Source organism: Platalea leucorodia, assembly GCF_965183815.1.
Source record: "Platalea leucorodia genome assembly, chromosome: 3".
Taxonomy (NCBI): domain Eukaryota; kingdom Metazoa; phylum Chordata; class Aves; order Pelecaniformes; family Threskiornithidae; genus Platalea; species Platalea leucorodia.
In genome coordinates, this window is record NC_138825.1 from 53,967,162 (window position 1) to 53,993,541 (window position 26,380).

Here is a 26,380-nt window from a genome sequence, read left to right on the forward strand (position 1 = left end):
AGACCCCTCCGTGTGAATCTCCTCCTTATACCCTGATCTAAATGACAGAATTGTTGAGTTCAAATGACCCAAATATGCCTTCTAAAAAGAAGGTGGTACCTTGAAAGAGAATCTGCATCAGAAACTTGCAGTGGCAAGAATGTACTGTTGAATGCACATTGCACTGAAATTTTTTCATCCATAGCAAAATTGTCAGTTTACTTCTGGCACTCGAGGAAATGAAAGAGCAAGGAATGGGTGGGAGGTCTGTTCACTTCTGCTGCTGCATCCACAAGTAATGCATTGATTTGTCAAAAACATGGTATAGCAAGTGCTTCATGTAGCCACTGTGAGTGGGAAATAACCTCATGTTTTGTCGTGTTGCTTTTGTAGCTATTCATATTACCTAATTATTAATCATGTCTGCATGCAATGTGGCATTGTTAGCCATTGCTCCCTCTCTCTCCCAGGCCGACAGGATTTCCATCTACCTTTTCAATGAATTTATTGCTGCCTTCCAACTTGCTGCTTCCCTTTTTCTTTGTGGTGTCTAGAATCACTTAAAAAAATAAATTCACTGGAAGCCTACTTAAATGAAGCTTATTGTACTAAAACCTGCATATCAACATTTAGACACAAATCATGATGGTAAAGAGAGTCATGATAGCCGAGAGTCAGCTCACTGTTGTAAATTCAAACATTATCAAAGGGAAAGAATGGAAGTGGAATATCTCACTCTTCATTTTACTGTTAGTGTGGAAATGAAAAGCTGAAACACTTAGTAATAAGTACAGTTTTATGGATAGTGGACTTGGAATAAAAGCATTTTGGATGTTAATGCAAGTGTGCACCAGTATCTGAAGCGAGGAAAGGTTAAATGCCTGTTAATCAAAATGTGTTGCAGTTAATCTAACAATAATTTATATAATCTTTTTAGAGGGACTTTCTACAGTGGATATAAAAAGTGTGATGGAGAAAATATTGTCAGGGTGGAAAGATGTGGTTCAACATCTGGAAGAAGTGGCCAGAAAGATAAAGTACCAGGAAGATATAAATGCTTATTTTAAGGAAATGAGTGAGCTTGAGAAGACTGTAATTGAAAAGGATGGCTGGCTTAAAAATGACGCTTCTTCAGCATCTCAGCCCTCAGCAGTCCTGAAGGACTTATGTCACGTAAGTCTGGCAAAACTTGCTAATTTTGATTGGAAGCTGTTAGGAGCACAGAATACCCCAGAGGAGCTTAGCCTAGTCGGTAATAAGGTAACTCAAAATTTCTGAGGCATTCGGGGTGCCAGGTTTGGCTGGAAGATTTTGGTACCTGTGTCACAGGAGTACTTTAATGTTGTTGCCCTAGGAATGTGGAGGAGCTGCGCTGCAGTAGCTTACCAAAATCTTCATGTTAACAAGGCAAATGTGAGATTTGGTTTTGGTTTTAATATTTCACAGCAGGAGTTAACTCATCTTCTAAGCCTGAGTCCACGGCTGGAACATCTGAAAGCCACCTGCAAGGCACTCACCTCTCAGCCCATGCCTCCAAACTTCATTCAGGAGAGCTTGAATGGTTTTCTTGATCACTTCAAGTTGACTCGTCAGAAACTAGAGGAATGTCACCAGCAGCTGAAGAAAGGTAAATACGTGTGTGCGTGTGTGTATATATATTTTTTTTTTTTAACATAAGCCCTCCTGATACTTGTGTTCTGATTTTTTTTTTTTTTTGTTGTTGTTATTTTGAGCTGATTGAAAACTCACTGAACTCTGGTAGAGTTTTCCTACTGATTCTGGGAGGCTTTGGGTCAGGCTGACAAAATCTTTTTATTCACCTGAAAGAATATTTGTATGACCTCCTCTGTGCACGCTACAAAATATACTGTTCCACGGTGTTAAAAGTGATTATGCAAGGGTGCAACATTCCTGAAACTACATTTAAGGAATTAGCAAAACATATTTAAGGTGGATAATATAGTCTGAAAAGCTGTGTGTCTCTGGCACTTACAGAAGTAAATGATAATACTAGAAATGAAAAATGGAAGATGAAGCAAACATTGTAAAATTGAAGTGCACATGTGAAATTTATTCTTTTTAACAGCCTTGAGCACATTAGTCATACATAATTCCTTTTGGAAAATTCATCTTTGAAGTGATTTGGAATCTGGCTTGCTTTTCAGGCACTTTCTACTTGGGTTTTTGTTGCATTAAAAATTTCATTATGAGCATTCAAACCAGTCATGCTGGCTTCTAAAGGATTTTAAATGTAGTGCACAAAATATGTAGCTCTGTTAATATTTTACAGCTCTATAGCAAGAGTGCAAACCTATAAGTTTGTTTTTTTTTTCCTTAACTTTCATTTTGTTTGAGGAATTCAAGGAAGCATTTTGCTAACGGCCCCAAATGGAAGAGCATTAAGACTTCATTCTTTGTGTAATAAAAATAGGCTCAATTACTAAATTGTTAGGCCATCTATATAATGTGTTGCACAAGGCCTGCATGCTTTGATTATATCCATGCAGAAAACTGTATGAATAACGTATGTCTGTCACGCTCAAATTACAGGGTATGCTTTCATTCTTACTGTGAGGAATGATTATTTTATGACTGTTCGGAGTTCATGTACTTTTGAATAATTTTATTGGTATTGTGTGTTTTGGTAATTATTACATGATGTGGCAAAAACACTCTCTATTTTTTTATGCCACACATCACTTGAGGCCTTATTAGTAATTTGAACCAGTTATTACTTGGTAAAAACACATTTTATATATCGTAATAGGTTAAATTTGTATTTGTGTATTTTTTTTGAATGATAATTTCTCTGCAGATTGTGTATTGCTAAAGAACAGAGGGAAATGTCAGCTCAGGGTTTCAGTTGTTTATTTACAGCATAGTTTTAAATGCTGTAAGATAAAAGAACTTTCATAGCCATATAACGGGGAGAAACAGCTGGTGGTGGCACTTGAGCATTTGTGAACTTGGCAGGCTTTGACTGACAGAAGTCCAGCTCCTTTCATGGCTCTTCTTTGAGCCTCTGAAAATTTCCTGATGGAGTAGTACTCAGTCCCATCTCTACGGGCATTTTTTATGGGAATTGTGACTTAATTTTTTTTGTCAATGGGAGGCTATTCTAACTATTTTCTTGTCCTTCATGATTAGTTTAGTGACAGTGCACCTACTTGCTTTTTACTGAATTCTCTCTCCCCCCCCCCCCCCCCCCCAAGTTGATCCTGGCTTTTTGAGAAGAGGAAGCTGGATGACTCTTGCTTCTCTCTAGAAATGTTGACGCATTCTGTAGTTATAAATAGTGTGACAGTTCTGACAGTAAGCTGTTGAAAAGCTACCTGGTGAGACAGAACAAGGCTTAAATTAATTTTAACTTGTGGCAGTGACAAAATTGCTTAGGAATCCAAGACCAGAGAATGTGCATACCACAGTACAGGTCTTACAACTGAAATCCTGTTCGCTGCAGTTTTCTAAATCTGACGTTTTCATTCTGAAATGCCAGAGTGAGGTGCTGCCTCCTGCTTGGGATTCCACAGAGGGCTGGTTTGAGCAAAATCTGAGACACAGTCAAAGATTGCAAGCAGACACTCCATCCGAATTTTAATTCTCTTTTCAGTCTTCCCAGATAGTGTCTCTGATCCGGTAACAGGCTGAAAGCTGCTATTTTCATATATTTGTGTGTGTGTATATATATAAAAACGAAAACGGGAAAAAAAAAAAAAAAAAAAAAAAACCAAAAACCACAAAAAACCCAAAACAACCAACCCCCCCCCCAAAAAAAAACCCAAACCCCAACCCTACTACTACACTAATACATATTTTATGTATGTTTGTTTATATGTAAAATACTAGCTTATATATATTAGTTACTATAGTGTGTATATTTAGCTTTATATGTAATATATGGCTATTATATATGCTATACTTTATAGTCCATATATAGTAGATAACCGTTTGTGTGTTTGCATATAAATAGCAACTCAGTCTAAAACTTTTTAAAATGAAAAATACTAAATAGTGGGGATTTAGGCATGCAAAAGCTCAGGTACTGTTGATTCCACCACCCTGCCAACCCCAAGAGATTCAGGTGCTTAAGTGTATAAGAAAACTCTAAAAATGGGATTGAGTTTTTAATTTTTTTTTTGGGGGGGGGGGGGGGGGGGAGGAGATTGTCATTGTGTATTTGTTACTATATTTATATAATACCTATTTATATATTATATATTTAGTATTTTTTTAAAGGAAAAAATGTTGCCATCAGCAGAAGAGTTTTTTTTTAGCTCTTGAAAGATCTCAGCAGGATTCAATGTACAAGTGTATCTCACATGATTTCTTGTTTCTAAAGGATTCTGATAACTTTGATTATGTTCATGTCTCTTATAATTAGGGTCTTGTGTCTATTTCCTTACCTTGTATTTTGTTCCATTACTCTGTTAACGATACCAGAGACGGAAAGCCAGCCGAGCCAGGCCTACGTGGACTCCCTGCAGCGGCTGAAGGACACGCTGAGCGAGCTGGAGCGCAAGCAGCAGTCCATCGCCAGCGGACTGAGCGACCCCAGTAAGGTTGAGAAGGCCCTGCAGCAGGCAAAGGTAACTCTTAACCTTTGTGCTGAAGCAAGGAAGTTGCTTATTCAGCTGCTGTCATCCTCCTTTCTCCTGCCTTGTTTTCAGTGGGGTAACTAAAAGGTTACTCAGAGGGAAGTCGATCAGGGAGCGATGTGTGGAAGCGGCCCCTGGGGGCTGCTTGCTGAAAGCTGGGTGTCGTGGTTTAACCCCAGCCAGCAACTAAGCCCCACGCAGCCGCTCGCTCACTCCCCCCCAGTGGGATGGGGGAGAGAATCAGAAGGGTAAAAGGGAGAAAACTCGTGGGTTGAGATAAGAACAGTTTAATAATTGAAGTAAAATAAATTAGAACAGTTAAATAGGCAAAGCAAAAAAACTGTGCACGCAAACAAAACAGAACAAGGAATTCATTCACTACTTCCCATCGGCAGGCAGGTGTTCAGCCATCCCCAGGAAAGCAGGGCTCCATCACGCATAATGGTTACTTGGGAAGACAAACGCCATCGCACCTAATGTCCCCCCCTTCCTTCTTCTTCCCTCAGCTTATATACTGAGCATGACGTCATATGGTATGGAATAGCCCTTGGGCCAGTCTGGGCCAGCCCTCCCCCCTGGCTGTGCCCCCTCCCAGCTTCTTGTGCCCCCGGGAGAGCAGGGGAAGCTGAAAGAGTCCTTGACCAGTGTGAGCGCCACTTAGCACCTATTTAGAGACAGCTTAGCACTACTTAGCAAGAACCAAAGCATCAGTGTATCATCGACATTGTTCTCATCCTAAACCCAAAACACAGCCCCCATACCGGCTACCAAGACGAAAATTAACTCTATCCCAGCTGAAACCAGGACACTGGGTCACCACAGGCTGCTGAGGGATGTGTCCGGGCGAGGGCTGGGTATCTCTGAGCCTGCAGACTTCACAGCTTCTCTTGCTGCCTGTGCCAGGAGATGAGGCCAAGAGAGCTGGGATTGTTTGGCCGGGGGAAGAGGAGGCTCTGAGGGATCTTCTCTGAGATGCTGCAGTGCCTCAGACCACCTTGGCGACCTCCCCAGGCTCTCTCCAATGTGCCCATGTCTCTCTTGTGCCGAGGAGCCCCAAAATGGATGTCGGGGCCCTGGGAGCATCTCCCTCCTAGGCGCTTGGTTGGATCAGGTTGGTGACCCAATCCAAGGTCTGCTCCTTTGCCACTGAGTGCAGTTGTGAGGAGAGCCAGGAGCCGGGGCCTGCCCTTCCCTCCACTGGGAGCTGCCTTTTGGCTCTCCCGGCCTCAGCTGCGCCGGAGCTGCCTGGCAGCTGTGCCCAACCTGCCGCTGCCCTCCCAGTGAGGAGGTGGTGCACAGGCTTGTAATCCTCTCCTTCGAGCACTGGGTATAGCCTACCCAGGTGTGGGGTGCCTGCCTGCTTAAATTGTCTCAGATTCAGCTGGGTAACAAATCTGTCCTGTTTCATCCTGCTCAGCTGTTATGAAAGAGTAACTGGAGTCCTGTGGCCTCCAGATTGCCTTTCAAAGGGAAACGGTGCTTGTAAGCCATAAAGGTAATTTGATGCACAAATTTTGTCCAGTAGAAACTATATTTTGTTTCCTATTATGAGACTATAAAGGCTATATAGAGAAAAATCTATGGATGACAGTTGCTTTGTAAATACCAGTTACTGGGGCAGGGCTGGAGTGAGGGGAGAGAATCATGCATCTCCAGTAATTTTTTTTTTTCTTTAAAAAACTATAAACAATACTTCCTGCCCCGTCCACTGTTCCCCACTGCTTTTGTGGAATCATACTTAATTTAGAAACGTTTATTTTTCCCTGTGTGGTGACATATGAGGGCTGCAGGTGATTCTGGAGGAGCTCTTGAACTCCAGTTGCTGGGTGGGGAGAGGCCATGTCTGTCTTTCTATCCTTCTCTATTCAGCAGAGAGTGATCAAATAGGTATTTTTGAAAGGCCAGTAAACAGGGGTGTTAGTGCTTTGTTTTTTTGAACTCACAGATCAAAAAAAGTTCCAAGTTCTTTGGTTTTCTCTTTTAATGTTGCTTCTGTATTGTTTAAAGTTGACAGAGATTTTTCTGGTCCATACACTGGCTGAGTTGCAATAGTGTTTGGTCTTTGGAGGCTTGTCTTTTCCTACTTCTGCCAAAATCGTGCCTCCCATTTTCTTCAGAGACTAATTAACCTGAAACGACATACCGTGCCAGTGTAGGAGCTTTAAAGAGTGTGACGGGAGAAGGGAACAAACTGTAGATGATGAGCTGCTTGTGAACCTGGGATTTTCCAGCTCCTTCTTCTGGGCTGTAGCAGGCACTGATAAGTGCTTCAGGCATAGACCCAAGCCAGGGATTGACTCAGTCTGTGTCCCCCTGCACAGAAAGTTCTTGTTTGCAGAAACATACATCCCTCTTCTCAGTCTCATTGCTACCTCACTGCCTATCCTTTTAGAGGAAATGGTACACTTTATCCTGTTTCTTTCCAGTAAATGCAAAGTAAAATTGAGAACATAAACATATTGAAAAGAAGATTCTTCCTCAGTAAAATACAGTAAAATATATACACACGTCCCACATGTACACATTAAATGTATATACTAGCAAAGTTAAATTCATGAAATTAGTAATGGTTTCCTGTGTTCATTCCAAATTTCTCTTTCAAACAAATTTTAAGTAGGATAACCAAAATGACTGGTTTAATGAAGTGGCAGTATTTTCCAAGTATTGGCTTATACCTTCAGCTGTTATTTTTCCTTGATATTAGGAAATTAGCTATTTCAGCTCAAGTGACTCTTCATATCAGCAATGCCATAGTGAATATATTCACATTGTATCCTTCCTGTATTCCAGCTGGAAGAGTAGCTTTCAAAACTCAAGTATCCAGAGCTTTCATTGCAGCTAGATGTTATAATAGTTTTACTCTGCAAAACTGGGAAGGATGCACTCAGCCTGTTTGTGTGGGCTTTATTGTTTGTTTTTCTTTTTTGAAGAAATATATATCTGTGGAGGGAATGAAAAAACTGAGGTCCTGGTATGTCTACATTGCAGTTTCTTTTATGACTACAGTGTAGCAGAGCCATTGCTTTGATAACTTGAGTGCCAGTACCACACAGCACAGGAGAGGCGTTAAGTGCCTGGGTGTGCTTAGCTACGTGGCCAAGCTTTACAGCCCATTTTGTAATATCTGCTACTGCACCAGTAGAGCAGCTGAAGGTTTTACTGCTTAAAATGTTGTTTGGACATCTCTGCTGCAATTACTGCAGTAACTGGAATATCACTCGTCACTGAATCTGTGTTCTGCACAACAAAACCTTTGATGTACTTGCACTTGTGTGTAACTGTGTACCTGTTGTATGGCTAATACTGGAAGCAGACTTTTTTCTTTTCTTTTTTTTTTTTTTTTTTATTGTAGACAGTTTGTGAGACACTGGAAGCCCAGAAGCCCAATGTAGATAAACTTGCTGAAGAAACAAAGGCTTTGGAGAAGCATGCTTCTTTGGATATAAAAAAGGTCTACACGCAAGAGTTCAAGCAAATGCAGGAACACTGGGACAAGTTAAAGCTCAAGATTTCCAAAGATGTTAAACTACTGGAGGAAATTACATCCAAGTTGAGAATATTTGAGGTAAAATGAAAGTATGTTTTTGTTACAGAACTCGGTTGTTTTAGAGCCCTTTCTTTCCCTGTGTTGCTGCAGGAGTCTAGATGATACTGGTTGAGAAGGGAAATGTTGATGGGCCACAGTTTGATAGAGGCTGGAAGCATATATAGTGTATTTGTAGCAGGGTAGCAGAGGACTTTTAACATGCCCAGGATATTATTTTATCTTCTAATAGAATTACTTTTCACTTAAAATTAGCATTCCTCTTCTTTCAGTACCAGAAACAAAGGTTACGCTAAGGTCAAGGGTATGTCAACTGTGCCGTTGAAGGTTTGATCCCACCAGGGGCTGAGTGCCCTCTATTGTGGTTGGAGTCAGATGCCCAATGCCCTACTAGTTTGACATCTAAAATTGAAATTCTGTACCAGCTACAGAAAACCTGCTCCTTCAAGTGGGGTTTCTGTCAACAGCAGTAAATGATTAGTACAGCCTGTTAAAAAAGGAAGTGAAGAAAATGTTAGGTATAGTGAGTTTTCCAGTTCCAGCAGATGGCCTCTGAAGTGCCAGGAAGGAGAGTTAAAGAATTAAGATTAATCAGCACTCTTGTATATTTATATATATGTATACACACACACACACACACACACACATATGAAATCCTGCATAACAGAAAATCCCAATGCTTTAAAAATGAAGGGATTAAAAGCAAGGGTATTTAGATGTTTAACCCATTAATAAAGAGGGGAGAGATAAGTGCTTAAGTAACTTAGCCAAGGTTGACCCAGTATTTACTGGTTAGATGGGTTTCTTTGTGTTTGCTTTAAGTCCCTTCTCTAGGCTTTTTATATTCCTCTGGGGAGAAGAAAAAAAATAATGAAAACTAAATATATAATGATTTGGCCCATGGTAATATTACTGTGACCCAAAAGTTAAATAGGCACTAACCATTCTTCAGTATCAGCTTGAAAGTATAAGCTGATCAGAGCAGTATAAGAGCCCAAATATAGTGCCATTTTTTTTCCTAAAGTAATGTTTAACTAGACTTTAAATTTCGTATTATTTTTATATTATATTTTAAACTTCAAAAAGCAAGAAGGTGCTTTTAGAGATTCTCTGTCTCTTGGGATGAAGATGTGCACTAGTTAACAGAAATCTGTATTTTCACATGCATGAAACATTTTAACGTGTGGAATTATTTACATTCTTTTCCATTTAACAGAGTATGTATCACACAATTTATAAACAAAAGCAACTTGCTGTGTGCACCCTTTTCAGAACATTGGTGCCATGCATGCATACCACCACTTTTCCCCCCAAATTTCTTTCAATCTTGCTGCTCTCTCCCTCTGAATCAGAAAACTGTTCTTTTATTAAGTTTTGGGGTTTTTTTTATATATTAAGCCAGACAGGATTTTTAATGACTACTCAAGTATAGAAATGTGTTTAAACTGAAATTTATATTAGTAAGGCCAGGTAATTGACTTGCATGATGTTGCAGCGGAAGTTGGACAAGCTGTTGCTGATTATGGTTCAGAAGCAGTGAAAGCTTCAGGTCTTTTTTTCCTCCTTTTTTTTTTTTTTTTTATTTTTAAACAGCAAACCTGGAGGAAGTCATAGTAGGGGTAACAGATTATAACTAAATGATAGTTAAGAGCAGAGTGCACACCCGTGCTCCCATGAAAAGTTTTACTTGAGAAAAAAGGCTGGAGTGAAAAACTTGCTCCTACTTGTTAAGTTATTCACTAGTTTATTTGTTTTGTTGTTATTCACTAGTTATTTGTTTCAGGACTTGAGCTGCTCCTAGCAGTGTGTGTGTGTGTGTGTGCGATGTGTGTGTATGAATAACATAGGTGTGATAGTCCAGTCTAGGCTAGTGAACTTTTAAATGGAAGCCACAAACAAACCTATGAATAGGAGGAGGAATTGCAGGTTTTCAGAGGAAAAACGTGTATTTCTTTTATATAACACTCTTGTGTAATATTGTTAGGCTGTATTACCTGAAGCATAAAGATAAAAGCTGTTGTCCACCCCGCCCCCCCTTAAAAAACATGTTCAGGAATATGTGTACCTGTGCACCTATATTTGAAAGAGTTTCTGCTTTTAGTCTGATTCCTTCAAACCCATCCTTCCGTGGCTACTTGCAGCAGCCTGTGGGATGATGTGGAGCTGTGGAGGAGCTGCTGGTCAGTGGGAGCTGACTGTCCAAAGTGAACTGGCTTGTACAGGAGCCTAAAAGAAATTAACTTCTAAGGCTTAGCCAAGCCTGTGGTGATTACTTTCCAGCAACCACCTCCTCATTAATTTTTCTCCTGACTTTGACCTAAATCTGGAATATCCCACCATGTCTCAATCTCTTCCGTTGCTTCCCTTTTTGGTTACACTTATTAGTTATTTAGCATGACAGAATAAATATTCTGCATGTAAGCCTGCCTCAGCATCCTTTGTGCAACAACTTTTTATCAGTCTTGTTCTTCAAGTGACTGCAGGTTTCCAGTTGCCTTGGTTATCTGTAGCTACACTGAGTAAGACCTCCTTACCTCCTTGGTTTTAGCAGCATTTTTTTCTCCCTTAATTTCTTGTAAGTGCAGAGCTCTTCTTTTTCTGCACTTGAATCATGTTCAGCTGAGTGGTCTGTACGTGCACTTACTTGCCTAAATCACAGCTTTAACTGGGTGAAGAATTGCTCCTGAAAACTGAAATTCTCTCCCATGTTTAACTTGAGAGTAGGGTACACGCATGCAGCATTAGCGTGGCAGGTTTTTATTTAGTAATCAATTATTCAGTTTTTTCAGCAAAGGTGAAGTGCCCTGTTCTCCACAGCTGTGCAAAGTGCTTCATATACCACCATGTATATGAAGCACTCACTGATGAAAGATGTGGGTTTTTATGCCCATGGGAGTTTTGAAGAGCCATGGAGAGCAGAGCATTGAAGCCACATGCTATTGTATAGATCTGAGAACAGAATTTTGTCCTGAGTGAGATGTTAAAAAATTTCCTGTTACCTTAAAAAGTACAGAAGCTGAAAAAGAAATTAAAGCAGAAGAAACAATGGAAGCAATTATTAAATAATTGACAATGTAAAAAATACGTAGTGGTGCTCTCTGTAGAAATATGGGGCTTACAGTGGGGGCGTTTTCTCATGAACTGAATTTTTAAGTACAGAGTTCCTGTGTTTTCTAAATGTTTCATAAAGCTTTCAGTGGACGGACAGTCATGTGTTTATATTCTCTGATTTCTCCTTTTGAAGGAGTGGTACTAATCTATACAGAGATTTTTATTTTTAGTCTAGCACCGTATGAATAAAAATGAGGATGGTGGAGCAAGTTGAATAAAAATGTTGTGGGTGGCATTGGGCAGATCAGGATGGAAGTTGCACTGCAAGAAAGATTGATATGGGAGCCTGGGTGTATGGTCCTGGTGCAGACACTGGATGGGTCGGTACTGGGGATGTGATACCAGAGGCACAAGATTAGTTTGGAGAATGGCTGGGCAGTATCTCCTTGGTTAAGAGAAGAGATGAAGCATCTGGCTATTAAAGGAAAAAAAAAAAAATTAAAGTGGGGGAGAAAAAAAAAGGGGAGTAAGTGAATGGCAACCCTTGGAGAACATGTGGTCATGCACAACTACACACAAATGTTGGTTTATTTTTAATGTTTCTTTTTTTCCTAATTCAACTTTAAAAACTAGCATTGCCCAAAACGGCACTCCTCACATTTAGGTTTTTGAAAAGAAACTGAACGTAAGTATTCACATTTTAACTGTGAGCAGGCAAGTGAACAGTGCTTAAAATGTCCTTGTTAGTCTGAGCAAGTCAGTGGGAGATCTGCCTGTGGGTCCTGCCACTCAGGCAGCCCTTCTGTGATTTGTGACGTGACAGAGGCTCCCCCAAGCTGACAACACGTGTGTTAGTGACATGACCTGTGTTTTACTGAGAGGCTGTCTGTAAAAGTCATGTAGCAGGAAAAGAAACCAGGCTCACTTTGTCAGTTTTGCATCTTGTATTTTCTAGAAGAAAATTTCTGTATCTTGTATTCTCTGTTACCATACCTCTAATAATGCATGGCTTGCTGTGTCTCTGATTATGTATCACCTTCAGTTCTTTTATGTCTATTGCATGGCTGTACATCATGTGGTTTTTCTAGGAGTGAACAAGTTAAAATTCAGCACATTTGATCTTTGTTCCTGCCTGGAATAAATTTTAGAAACTGATCCAGTGTTTTAGTTCACATCTGAAAATTATGAGCTTTTGTACATCAACAACGTACACTGGGTATTTGACCACTGGTAATTATTTACCTGTGCAGTGCAGGAGCATTTACTTCATAAACTTCTGTAGACTTGGCTTGTGATTCAGCAAGTTATTTAAATGTGTGCCTAACTTTGTGAGTAATCCCATTTAATTCACTTCAGCTACTTATGTAAGTAGCTTACTGTAAGCAAGCTAAATTAGGTATGTGCTAAAATGCCTCGTCAAATGGCAGCCTTTATAAATATGTATTTTTTTACATTAAGCCATGGTTCACTGTTAAGTCTCCTGGGGTCTGTTTTTTGGAAAAATATTTTCAGGCTAATCAGCTGCAGGAAATTCCCCCAAAACGGAAAAGGAATGAAGAAAATGTCATGACTTTGACCTCTAATGGTAGCATTGGCCTAAAAATAAACACGCTCTTAGTCTAATGGGTTTTCATTAGTGTAGACATTTTTTTGAGAAGCAGTGTGTAATGTATTGATCTTGAAAGAACTGTTCTTGCAAGGTTTTTAAGGAAACAAAGTGTGTGCTTTCTTCCTCAGCAACATGCAGAGTAGAAGGTGAAGCTGATGAGGGTTGACGCGGCTTCTCAATAACAGTGCTCTGTGGTGACGATCGTGTCAGAATAAAAAGATGCCATCTATTAAAAAAAACCAAGCAAACAGTCCAAAAATGTTGATTAAAAAAGTCCAGCTATATTATTAATAAAATGACACTCACATAACTCAGTTGAACCAGGACAAGGAAAAACTTTCTCCCTGCTCTAAGTTTGTGGTTGTTTTGTTTGTAAGGGTGATTGGGAACCTCCACAATTGCACGGGAAGGAGATGAAAACCCTCCTGTCTCCCTCCCCACCTACCTCATCACAGGATATAAGACAACTGCCAAGCGTTAGGTCAGATAACTGAAATTGTGTATGTATTTACTTTTTTTCCCTGTGCATTGCTCTAATGAGTACAGTAGCTGCTATTGGCCTCAAACAGCTAGATTTTTTTTTTTTTTTTAGTCTAATCCTCTGTGGTATTTGCCTTTTATGCCTGTGTTTCTTTGTAAGGCGAATGGTTTTCCCAGCATAGCTTCTACCTGTCAAGTACGTTTAGCATTATCCCCTCCTCTTTTCCCCACATATACTTCTATAGGGCCTTCTCTTTTCCTTGCAGTGCAATATGTCTCTCGAATGAGTGTGGTGGAAGCAGTTGTATGTGGTTTCTGTTGTCAGGAAAATGCTATTCCCAGCCCTCAGCCAGATCCTTCATGTGAAGGGTAATCACCTGTTTCTTGAAGCCGTGCTTGCCTCCTCACTTGATCCCATGTTTCTGTGTGGTAGATAGCCTGGAGCAGCGCAGTGTCATTTAAACCATGCTGTGGTATGGGTGGGAGAATATCACTATCGTGAATTTAATTTTCATGTAAATTTGAGAACAGAGAAATTGAGGGGAAAAATACCCCAAACAACCAAACCCAAAAATTAATCCAAAGGTGGTCTGATTCAAAACCAAGGCAATGCTGGCAATTTGTAGAATATTCTTTTGACACTGCTAGAAGTTGAAATGCAACAGCCATACATTCTTCATCACGGTGTTATATCAACTCTTCATTGCTGTATTTGATTTAGGCTGATTCAAAAGTTGTTCAGAAGTGGATGGATGGTGTGAAAGACTTCTTAATGACAGAAAAGGCTGTTCAAGGAGATACTGAAGGACTTCAAAGACAACTTGACCAGTGCACAGTGAGTTTTGCTCTTTTAAGAAATCTTTTGAAATAAATGACGACTAGCATCTCTTCTTTATTATTTGGTTTGTATTATTAAACATTGTCCATGGCATATTCCATAAAGCCTACCATAAAAATTGTCTTCTATTTGTTCAGGGCACATTTTAAATGGTTCCCTGTGTGTACCCATAACACTTTGTACTTTTCAAAGGTCTTCACCATATTTACAAATACTCATCTACAAGTCAACATTATTTCCTCTGAAAATGTTTATGTATTTTTCCCAATATTGTGACTAGGGAATTGAGTCTGGGAGTGAAAAGTACTTTCTGCATTAAACTCCCAAGGGCAATAAAAATAACAAGAAAATAACACATAATGATGATCACAAATAGGTAGAATTTCACCTTATGGTAAGTAATTACAGTGTAGCTTCAAATGTTTGTTTCTGGGAGAAATATGCTAGTCTGAGGTATGCTAGAAACATCAAGGTATTTAGTGCACCTAACCTTCGAACTTGCGTGTTGACATTTGGCATGTGAGAATGTTTGTGCTGTATAGGGCAAGCTGTATTTTGTTTTTTAGTTGCATAGTTCTGATGTTTTGGGCCACTGAAGGATTGTTTTAAACAGTCTGGTATTGAACACAGCATCAGTCTGCTTTTTTATTAAAGTTTCTCTGGAATAATTAACAATTACAAAATTATTGGTTTCCTATAAATTTATGTAATGTCTTGTTAAAGAAGAACATTCATTTTCTCTGATGTGTGCTCAGATGTTTGTCAATGAAATGGAGACGATTGAACCATCACTGAAAGAGATGAAAGAAATAGAGTCTGCTTTAAGAGCTCAGCCTGTTGCAAGCATAAATACTTGGGCAAAGTCTAGGCTAGTAGACTGCCAGACTCAATGGGAGAAGCTGAGCAAACAGGTGAGTTCATACATTGCTAGTGCTTGCTTGTTACTGCAGCTGTTTGGTTGGTTGTGTGGCATTGGTAGGATGGCGAAGAGGTGAAGCAGTGGGATGAGTGTGTTTTACTTGTTCCACCATCAAAGTGGCTGAAATCCAACTTGGCCCAGTGAATCCTTCAGAAGTGCGAATATGTTAGGGGATACCTGTGCACCAGTAGTTTTGTTTGAATACATGCACGTCTCGGTACCTAACTGGAAGGAGCACAGTGAACTCTTTAATTGTAACTAAAAATTAATTTCTTCACTTTGCCATGTGCTGCTCTTTCTGGGGTGGGTGGGAGGGAAGTCTGACCTTTTTGTTCTGCTGTTCCTGAAATCTGGAATATTATTCTGGCCCTGTGTAATTTCTGCCTGCTTCCAAGCAGGTTTAAAAAAATAAATGGCTATAAATAGACTACCACTTCAGCCTGGTGTATTCGGTTGTTTCTTTTGGGTGGAAGCTGTCTGTAGAAACATACTTCTTTAGTTGCGATGCCTGGCGAGGATCTGTGTTGGAGAACCTTGCTGTTGACATAGAATCCAGATTGCCTGGGCTGTGGAAAGAAGCGAGGCCTGAAGGGTGTTTTAGTGCTCTGTGTAAAAAGATATCTAACTATATGATGCTTGTGATCAGGAGAGGGTTTTTTTTCATCTGACTTTTTCCAGGGATTGTTACTAGTTTACATGCAATGGGGAAAAAAAAAAAAAATGTCATTTTTCTCCTTCCCTCACCTCTAGATTTTCTTGATCTGCTAAAAAGGGATCATGAGTTCATGTGTGTGTGTAAAAGTAAAAGTCTTTTGTTAATTAAAAAGGCCTGAAAATATTTTGGTAGTAAAATGTTTTAACAGAGAGTTGTGGTTTTTCACATATACAAGGACATTTAAGTAACAAAACTGCTGTTTCTTTCTCCACCTTGGATTCTAGATCGTTAGTCAGAAAAATCGCCTGTCTGAAAGTCAGGAAAAAGCTGTAAATCTGAAGAAGGATTTGGCAGAGATGCAAGAATGGATGACCCAAGCTGAAGAAGAATATTTGGAGAAAGATTTTGAATACAAGTCCCCTGAAGAGCTAGAGAATGCGGTGGAGGAAATGAAGGTCAGGAATATCAGGTCACTGTAAAGACCTGATTAAAGAGAAACAAAACTTAATGGCATTGGGGGTTGACCTTTTGTGGAATTATTATCTACGTGGAAAGGAGCTCAGGTCATGACAAGATTAGTGGTATTTTTCAGCTTTGCTTTGTGGAATTTTTGTTTTTAAAGCACAAATTATAAAAGCAGATGTTCTATTTGGCCACGAGGGGTAGGGATTTCATAATGAATAGCAGCTTGCCAGGCTGTTGAGCCAGGCTTGCTATGTATAGCATATTAAACGCTAAGAATATGGAAACTTATTGCAGGAGGTGAAACTTGGGAAAGAAAGAAAAGGTGATATTATACTTGTCTAAATTAGCGGTTGTGAAAACATATCCTTCTGCTTCTAGCTCTTGGGTTTCAGTGTCTTGTCCCCTAGATACAGTAACTCCACATTTAGAAAAGCAGGTTAAAACAGTTCTGTTGTAAGGTTATCTTGTGTTCCTGATCTGTTGCAAACGGTGATGCTGATCCCTGCTTCTCTAATTTTGGGACTGGTGGCCAGAAAAATGGAGATGAAAGAGCTATTTTTGTCTCATTATAAATTACCAGTTGAATAGATAATTTTCTTGGATGTATGTACAGAGTAAACAATAATTCTCTCTGCTTTTAAATCCGAGAGTTGAGGCATATCTTCACAAATGTTTTGACTTGTATGCATGTTATTTAAATGAGTATCCACTACACTGTTACTCGATGGACCATAAAATAAATACTTTTTTCTCCTTTAAAAGTGCTTTGACAAATCTATTTGAAGTTTTGAATTGTTCTTTTTGAACGGGCTTTCTGAAGCAGTCTTTAATAAGTGTTTTAATATATTCATGTCCTTTGAAGCCATTTGAGATCACATAGTCTGACAGCCTGCTGAACACAAGCCAAGAAAAGAAAGAACCCTCTTTTCATTGGCAAATCTGAGAGACTTTGAGCACATTTACCTTTGTCAAATCCAGATTATATTCTGTACTTTTAAATTTGGCAGATATGTCAGTGAGCCAGTAAGCTTACTGTAACACTTGCATATCCTCTTTCATTTGCAGTAAGAATATTATGCTGGGGTTACTTTTAGGACTGGGAAAGAACACTCTCTGTATATTTGCCCAGGAGCATTTTTGCATAAGGTTTTGAAAAACTTTCGAGTTTGCCAAATTCTGCTCTCATTTGAACAGAGTGGAACTCCTGCTGACATTTGAAGGAGTAGGTTTAAGATGAGGCTAGGTGCTTTTTGATAATCCTGCCATAAAATAATATGTTCCTCAGATTTTCCATTCTTTGCCCTTCCGTTAACTCGCTTTTTTTTATTGCCTTACATTTAGAAGACATCTCAAACAATATGTGCAACAATAATGCTGTCGTCTATTAAATTCTACTGTAAAGTACAGTGCCTTATGTATCAGAGGTACTTCAACTTCATAAAACTGTCCTTAAAACCTGAAAAGAAAGAGATATGGGACAGTCTCTATTTCTGGAGCCTTCTAGTTGTCTCGAGAGACAGGCTCAGACTGGTCTGTGATCTGTCTTCTGGCTGCCCTGCTTCCTGAATTCTGGTTAGGGCAAAGTTCAACAACTGATAATACAATTTCTCCAGGCCTGTGTGCTGGGAGTTGTACTGTGCTTATCCTGTATATTTGTTACTAAGATCCTCTGACTGCAGTTCGTTTGAAGGAATTCTTCTGGTTGTCCTTTTTGCGTGTTCCTCTAGCGCACCCAACAGCTGTTGGAGAGGTCCCAACTTTGTAGTTGCAGGTGTCCCAGGTAATTGTGTCATCTTTCCTGGATAACTCTGGGAGACAGTTACTAAGCTCTGACACTCATAACTTCTGTAAATTCATCCTACTGTTTTCTCCCTGATATGCTGTTTCACTTTTTTTCATATCTGTGTGCTAGCATATAAATAGCACTGAACTTAATCTTTTTTGCTTTGTCATGGATTTTTAATGAACAAACCATAAATGGTAAATATGTCTGTATGTTTAATAAAACAGGATTTTTCAATGCTTACTGACATAATCTGAATTCCGTGCAAGTTAGTGCCATATTTTGTTGTGCTCAGACCCAAGAATACTTTGGCAGCAACAATTCCAAGGTTAAACTGCTGATCTTTGGTTTAAGTGGTGAATAGCTGATCATATGGCAATTGAGGGCTGATCGTGCAATACGTTTCTTTGGGCAGAGAGCAAAGGAGGATGTGTTGCAGAAAGAGGTGCGGGTGAAGATTCTCAAAGACAACATCAAGATGTTGGCCACTAAAGTGCCGTCTAGTGGTCAGGACCTGGCAACCGAGCTGAATGTTGTGCTGGAGAACTACCAGCTACTGTGCAATCGGATCCGGGGAAAATGCCACACCTTGGAGGTAAGAAAGATAGCTCTCAGCTTATAAAATGGAGGCAGGTGGCACAAGAGGAATGGAGAAGGACACTGAAAATGTCCAGTTTTGTCATTGAATCCAGTAGCTTCAGTATAAACACATTTTGCTGTGGCTCCTTTCCAAGATTACTTTCTCTTGAGATGACATCCTTGGAATCTATGAAACACCATCTAACTTTTGCTTTTATAATCTGTATTGTAATCAACACTTGTGCAAATAAGGAACCTTATCTCACGGCTCTGTTATCCATCCGTGCATCTTCCAAAATGACAAAAAGAAACTTCTCGGAGATTAAACGTTGAAATATGATGATAATTAGAACATGTTGATTATAGTTTCGAGTAGGTTGTATATGTCCTGTCTTTCCAGAGGAGTGGATGCATTTTGCTATGTTCTTAAATTGTTATAAGAATCTGGATGTCAGTGATAATTTTAGCATGAGTTTAGAGACATCTATGACTATTTTGCGTATTTCTTTTTATCTTGCTGCTATAGTTGCAGGTTTTTCTGTCTAGAACTTACTGTGCCATGGCATGTTACTGAATATTTTCGACTTGCCCATTTTAGGTGAATGTCTCAAAAACTTAATTTCTTTAAGCTGTTTATGGGGTATATGAGCTATGCCTGGCATTGCAGGCTAATTTATGTTTTTTCTGTTGCTCCTAGGAGGTGTGGTCCTGTTGGATTGAGCTGCTTCAGTATCTTGATTTAGAAACAGCTTGGCTAAACAATCTGGAAGAAAGGGTGCAGATGACAGAAAATCTGCCTGATAAGTTGGATGCTGTCAATGACGCTCTTGAGGTATTCTAGTCATTCTATCAGATCGGTAACTTTTCAGATAGCTCTGTTTAAAAAAAAACATAAATTCTACACCTCGGTAGAATACTGAAATGTGTTGAATATTCTGATTCTTCAGGTTAAATGAACATATTACTCTGAATCTGGAATGGATATTTGTAAGGTTCCCCACCAAAAGCTGAATTTTACTGTACATGATTGTGCCGTACTTGGTACCATGATAAAATTGTATGCTCTGTCCTGTCATGTGTAAATTGATTAATTCCTTCCAGCACTATAGTATGAAATGATGTGAATAGGTGAGAAGTGCTGTGAAGTTTAATTATCTAAAGCAAAATGACCACTGTATTTGCCTTGTGCCATCGTGGATTAAGCCATAACTAATTCATGCTTTTAGAGCACTTTCAGGACATTTCAAGTGTAAAACTTCCGTGCATGCAGCCAGATTTCCACCTCTGAAAATGCAGTAATGTTCAGTGTCTTGACCTTTAAAACTTTCTCTGCTAATTAGTCCCTAGAATCAGTCCTGCGTCATCCAGCTGATAATCGAACTCAGATTCGGGAACTTGGGCAGACACTGATTGATGGAGGAATTCTTGATGATATCATCAGTGAAAAATTGGAGGCTTTCAATGCTCGCTATGAGGAATTGAGTCACTTGGTAAGAATTTGGGGGCAGGGTTGAAGTAGACTGGATTTTTCAGCTCAGTGGTCTGAAATGATTCCTGTTAGATAGCTGAATTCATAGATGCAGGACTGCAATATAGGAAAAGAGGAAAAACCTTCACAACGTTGTCAGCTGTTTTCAGTCTGGAATAATGCCCTAAGAGCAAGATGTTTTGTTTTTTTTTTCCTGGACCTGAGTCAGGTTTTGTTTTGAGCACTTGCACACCCTTGCACTGTGGGGACCCCCTGGTATTTTTTCCAGGTAATTTTGACAAAAAGGCAATTCCAGTCTCAAGGGGGACAGTTCAATAAATGAGGTTAATATTCCCTTCATACTGCCATAAATACTGGTGAGCTGCTCACTAACTGTAAAAATGGGGAACATGAATAAGTGACATTTTCACTCTTTGAAATAGCTGGGAAGAAGTCACACTGGAATAAGGAACAGAAGGAAAACATTCTTCTCATTCCCCATCTATTATGTTGTCCCCTTCCTCTTCTCATAGTTTAGTCTAATCTTTTCTAGATTTAATAAGTAGAAGATGACTAGCTGTATTTCAGGTTGCATAAATTTGTAACTTGTGTTCTGTATCCTGGTAATACAGGCCCCTGCCAAATTGTAGGGTGGGAGGCTTTTTTCTGCCACTGCCAAAGTGTAGTCATAGAGGGAATTTCAGTTCATCCTCGTTACAGTGAGCAACACGAATGCACTACCCTCAGCTGGGGGCTACGTGCTGTCATTTAAGTTAACATTCACTATTGTTTTTTCTGTTAAAACAGCACTTTATTGCCATATAAAAACTATCTACTTTGGCAGCTGCAGTGCTGACACTGGGCTGTTGACAACTTTCCACATGTCTCTGTGTGTGTGTGTGTTTGTGTGTGTGTACACACCCACTGGTCTGTGCATGTGTTGATAGTGGAGAATTTGTGTTCTCATGCAAGTAGTGACATTTCGGATGAACTTAGAAGTTTTGCTGTTGAAGGGAGAGGCAATGGAGGGAAGGAACTGTGAACCTCTGTTTTCGCACTGTAACAGAAAGAGTTTGTTTTGAAAGAAAATGTGCAAGTTTACACATCAAACAATATTGATCTGTAGTGTATTACAAAGTCCCTGATTCCCATTGAATAGCTAGTTTTTGAACTGGTATGTTTTTAAGAGAATACTTTCTTCCTGAGGTGGTAGGAGAGACCTGTTTTCACTATCCTGTATAGCTAGCAACAGAACTCTCCTTCTCTGCCACTGTTTGTCAGTTGCTTGTATGAATCACAGCAGGCTTCAAAAATTGCTGCCTTCTAGGGCTTGCTGTTGCTCTTTTTAGACAGTCCTCCTGGCATAGGATTTCTTGGGTCTCCCCCACCTTGTTTTGAGAAAGTTTAATATAATTGGTATTGAATTACTGCTCCATCTTGTCTTGCCTTTCTGTCTCACTCAGGCGGTAAGCCGGCAGATTGCCTTGGAACAGCAGCTTCAGACCATGCGAGAAACCGACCACATGTTGCAGGTCTTGCAAGAAAACTTAGTGGAGCTGGATAGACAGCTGACATCTTACCTGACTGATAGGGTAGACGCCTTTCAGATGCCCCAGGAGGCCCAGGTATTCCAGTATAGCTTTTCACTACAAAACGTTTTGAAATATCTCATGATAGTGCTCAGCATAGATTTAGTAATTCATGAGGGCTACATTTCAGTCCTGTGCTGAGGTGATATCTTTTGTACTCTGGATTGTTTTGCTGTTTTAAGAAGGTTGTACTGAATAACAATCTTAACAGCTTTCAATTTAGCAAGTTGTCACCAGAGCCAGAATATTTAAAATAAACCTGGTAGTGTTTAAATGTTAGAGTAGATTGACTTCTGGTGGGTAGTAGGTGGTAAGCAAGTTCCTTTTCCCCTCTCTGTGAGCGATTTTCTATTTTTTTTTTTTTTTTTTTCTTCCCTGTTTCTATGATGTGGCAGAAAATTCAAGCTGAGATTGCAGCTCATGAATCCACCTTAGAGGAGCTCAAGAAAAGCGCTCGCTCTTTCCCTCCTGCTTCTCCTGAATGCAGGTCTCCCCGTGGTGGAACTCAGCTGGATGCTTTGCAGGTAAAAATGAGAGTCGCACTAAGAATTTAAGTGTGAAGAGCTTCTGGTTTTCAATTACACACTGCTGTTGTCAGCCTGTAAATTGCTTGGTGTAGTCAACCAAACCTCAGAAGTAAATAGTATATGCTTTTACATGTTTTCATTAGGAAACAAGTAGAGCTAGATGAATTGAATAAGGAAGTTTAAATTTCATAAGTATTGTGGGATAAATGCTGAAAGTCAGAAAGTCTCTGTATTTTAGTAGAATGGGTATTTTGAAAGTGTATGATACAGAATTATAGCTCTCTTGCACCTCAGGTGGAGATTAGGACTAGGTGATGGAATTTGGCTTGGCAAATAGTGTTGCTATGTATACTGAGTTGTGGTGGTATGAGAGATGAGTTAGAATCTGTGGGGGGAGATCCTTTAGATGTTATTTTTTGAAGTGCAGATATTAATTTAAAACAATCTTAACATAAACAGAGAAAACTCCGTGAAGTATCTACGAAGTATCAGCTTTTCCAGAAACCAGCCAATTTTGAGCAGCGAATGTTGGATTGCAAGCGGGTGTTGGATGGTGTAAAAGCAGAACTTCATGTCTTGGATGTGAAGGATACTGACCCAGATGTAATCCAAGCTCATCTGGACAGGTGCATGGTAAGTATGCAATGTTCTTAAGTTATCCTTGGGGAGGTGTTTCTTTCTTGTGTGATTCTTCTTGTCTAAACTCTCTCCTGAGGAAATTTTGCGTAAAGTCCTGATGGAACTGTTACAACTCTTTGCAAAACGCCAACAGAACAATGGATAACTAAACCCCTAATTCTTCTGGGTGAGAATGTGGACCTAAAAGTAGTGGATTGTTGATCACAGATGTGGTGGAACAGCTGAGTTTATTAAAAAAACTCCCTTCCCTGGCTCATCCTTGTGTTATGGAGAAGCATCACTCCAAGGGCAAGTTTGCTTGGTTCTTAGTATTTGAACAAAACAAATACTGTACATAAGGTCAAGTACAGATCGCAATGTTAGCCTTGCCACAAGTGGTGGTGATGTTATGGAGTAAACACTTCTAAATTATTGTGATAATTTTTTTTTGGGTGAAAATTAAAACTAGAATAAAACATGGAACATCAGGAGTTTGAAATCTTGGCAGACATTGCTCTTAATCTGTAGCTCAGAGTTTAAGTGCAATTTGATGTTCAAGTCCCCAAATGAAGCAAAGTCTGAAAATGTGCCCTACAGATTGATCATCAGTATACGTATTTGTCTTTTTAGAAACTCTATAAGACCCTCAGTGAGGTGAAATTGGAGGTTGAAACTGTCATCAAGACAGGAAGGCAAATTGTACAGAAACAACAGACAGATAATCCCAAAGGGATGGATGAACAACTGACAGCATTGAAATTTCTTTACAATGACTTGGGGGCACAGGTAAGAAAACCAAATGTACATATGAACATTTGTCTGCATGTAAATTCCCTTCTTTGTTGTTTTGATGTCAGCTGCTATTTTAAGTTTGATTCTGAAGCTGATACTGTATAGGCTAGTTGCTACATCCAGGAGCAATCAGTTGAGAGATGAAAGATTACACATAACAATCCTGTAGTTGTGCAAGACTCCGGGGCTCACAGAGTGTTTCTGAAGGGGAGGTAGCCTTGAAGAAAGGAAGATTCACAGAGCTTTCAGCATTCTGGCAAAGCTGGCCTGCTATTCGTTAAAGTCTTTGAGCACTGTTGTACCTTCTCTTCTCTGTAAACCAGCCTCCAAGATAATTTACTATCAGATTGTCATGAGAAGTTTGAGTCGATGCAAATTTTTTTTAGGAGGTGTCATGATGGTTTCTAATTGTAATGCATCTAAAGAATTGCTCTCGGTATGAAATAGAAAATGCAGGCAAACCTGTATTTCCCATGAACTGCATTAAATATTGATTTGAGTAATTTTCTTGTAATTGAGTGGTTATTTATCCAAGTGAAGTGTTTAAAAATGGTTAAACCCTTAGGGGGCAGGAGGGAAATAGGGGATTCTTTGCCTACCTAAGCTAAGACAGAAGTCCAAGCAGACTCATGCCTGTTCAGTGCTCTGTGAATGAAGCTGTGGGTAAGTGGCTAGATTACATTACTGCAATATCTCAAAATGGGCCCTAGGAAATATTTCATTGTTGTAAAGTGGAGAACATTCACAAGGGTGTGGATACTAGTGGAACCTGTACGTCTATAACTCGGAAAGCATGTAGACAAGAAATTGGGAAAGGATAGAAGGGCAGAGTTATTTGCAGTATAATGTTATGATTTTGTTTGTGTCTGAATTTATTTTTTTAGATCTTCAAAGAGCGCATTATTTTGAATAAATACATGCAAACACTAAGCTGAGACAGAGGGCAATTTTTCGAAATGTCAGTTGATTCTGACTGCTATGGTTGGATTTATTCTCAAGTCTGTGTTTAAAGTTTGACCAGACTAATTATGTAGCCAGTGTGAAATAGAATTGATTGTACTGCAGCAAATATCAAATTTCATATCACTTCACTGAGATATTTTCAAGGGCAGACTAGATCTTCAGTGAAATTTTTCTTTACAGCTTTCTGCTAGCAGGTCTCTCAAAATACAAAAAGGAACTGAATTTTACCTATGCGAGTGACTGACTGGATTCTATATTCCCTTGAGTTTCAGTTAAAGGATCATAATAAACAAAGTTTTAAATATAAATTTGGTGATTACTGTCTATAAATAAGTTGGTATGCAGGTTTCTTCGTCTCCTTTAAGCATACCTTAATTTAAAATTATTCTAGTTTTATATATTCTGCCTTGTATAGGAAGATGCAGATGTTTAGAAATGATTTTTCTTTTTAGGGTCCATCCCTAACGCAAGACAGTCTTAATATGCAAGGATTTTATATATTCGGGTGGATATTTTAGCTGGCTAGCACTTTTTGGTTTTGCTATCTTTTAAAATCTAATTTTGTTTTCTTTTTTCCTTTTTTGTAGGTGACAGAGGGAAAACAAGACCTCGAAAGAGCATCCCAGCTGGCACGCAAAATGAGGAAAGAGGCTGCCTCTTTGTCAGAGTGGCTAGCTACCACTGAGGCTGAGCTTGTGCAGAAGTCCACTTCAGAGAGCTTGCTTTCTGATCTAGATTCAGAAATTGCCTGGGCCAAAGTAAGCACACTCTAAATATCTGCAGAACAAATTTTTAACATTATGGCAATACTATGTAGAAGTGGCTGTGAATTTAAATCCCTATAACTTGTTCCTAAATCTCTTACATCATGAAATTTTAGTAGATTCAGTAGATCATATTCAGTACCTTACCGAGTCTGATCTGTTTCATCTCGGGCATCTTGTCTCAAACTTAAATGGCCAGTGAAATATTAAAGATATTACTACATATTTGGTATTAATAGGTATTTAAGTGATTTACTGTATCTCTAACAGTTCGTAAGTATAATATTCTTAAATATCAGCAAAGTGTAATTTTGGGCTAGGTCAACTCAGAGCAAACTGAAAGTTCATTGGCATTTTTAATGAAAGATTGAGTTTGTAACTTTTCAGTGAAACAGCTTTGTCTTCAAAGTTGTGACTTTGCAAAACAAAAAGCTTCCTGTAATTCCTTATTTTCTTTCATCTATAAACTGGAACTTTTCATGGAAGCAGGCGAATGTGTTATGATTATTCTCAAGCAAAGTATCTATTTTCTCACACTGTAGAAACTTGTATATGTAATAGTTGGAGTTAGCAACAAGTGTCAGTTGATACAGCAAGTTCAGCAATACTGATCTTTTCAGTCATTGTTTTGTCACCTTTTACTTTTTGAATAGGTCTGTGTACAATCTTAAAACTTGAAAGCTTACAAAATTACAAAACCATCTAATTGTAACTTGTTCTCACCCATTTCACTCAGGATTAGCAATTATTGGCACTACACTTCTGCTGTGACAGTATCCCCAAGATTTCTTTCCAAACAAACTTGTAAATACTTATTGAAGTATACGTACTATACATCTGTAAGCAAATCAAATAGTCTATGAACTCTTATGCTGCACCACCAGGAGGATAAGCCTTTTATGTTGCATGCAAAGTTGTTCTTCCTATCTTAAGGTTTTCTAGAGGCAATTTTAAAATGTACTAACTTGAGTATTTGTTTCTGTCTCTAAGATAATACGTTATGGTAAAATAAATTATTTACTTCACAGATAATAAGATGTTCAGGGAACTCCAGACACTATTTGTGATTAACTGCATTCTTCCATACACTGTATGCTGACATCAAAGAGCTTTCTAAATAGCCAGATGTTATCAATAATACTTGGTGATCTTGTATGGCAAG

The 26,380-nt window shown here is 39.1% G+C and overlaps 1 protein-coding gene across 5 annotated transcripts in view; it reads left to right on the top strand.

Annotated features, from left to right (window-relative positions):
- Positions 1-26,380, top strand: part of UTRN (utrophin) — a gene marked incomplete at its 5' end in the record, with an annotated part of 401,089 nt that overhangs the window by 112,489 nt on the left and 262,220 nt on the right. For all 5 annotated transcript variants that reach the window (XM_082306872.1, XM_082306874.1, XM_082306873.1 and 2 more), the window contains 15 exons: positions 917-1,152; positions 1,426-1,606; positions 4,420-4,565; positions 7,927-8,139; positions 13,980-14,093; positions 14,852-15,007; positions 15,955-16,125; positions 18,334-18,513; positions 19,195-19,329; positions 19,838-19,987; positions 21,429-21,590; positions 21,950-22,078; positions 22,541-22,714; positions 23,330-23,485; positions 25,042-25,212. In XM_082306872.1, the coding sequence (XP_082162998.1) occupies positions 917-1,152; positions 1,426-1,606; positions 4,420-4,565; positions 7,927-8,139; positions 13,980-14,093; positions 14,852-15,007; positions 15,955-16,125; positions 18,334-18,513; positions 19,195-19,329; positions 19,838-19,987; positions 21,429-21,590; positions 21,950-22,078; positions 22,541-22,714; positions 23,330-23,485; positions 25,042-25,212 (2,474 nt within the window). The remainder of the gene's footprint in view (positions 1-916; positions 1,153-1,425; positions 1,607-4,419; positions 4,566-7,926; positions 8,140-13,979; positions 14,094-14,851; positions 15,008-15,954; positions 16,126-18,333; positions 18,514-19,194; positions 19,330-19,837; positions 19,988-21,428; positions 21,591-21,949; positions 22,079-22,540; positions 22,715-23,329; positions 23,486-25,041; positions 25,213-26,380) is intronic.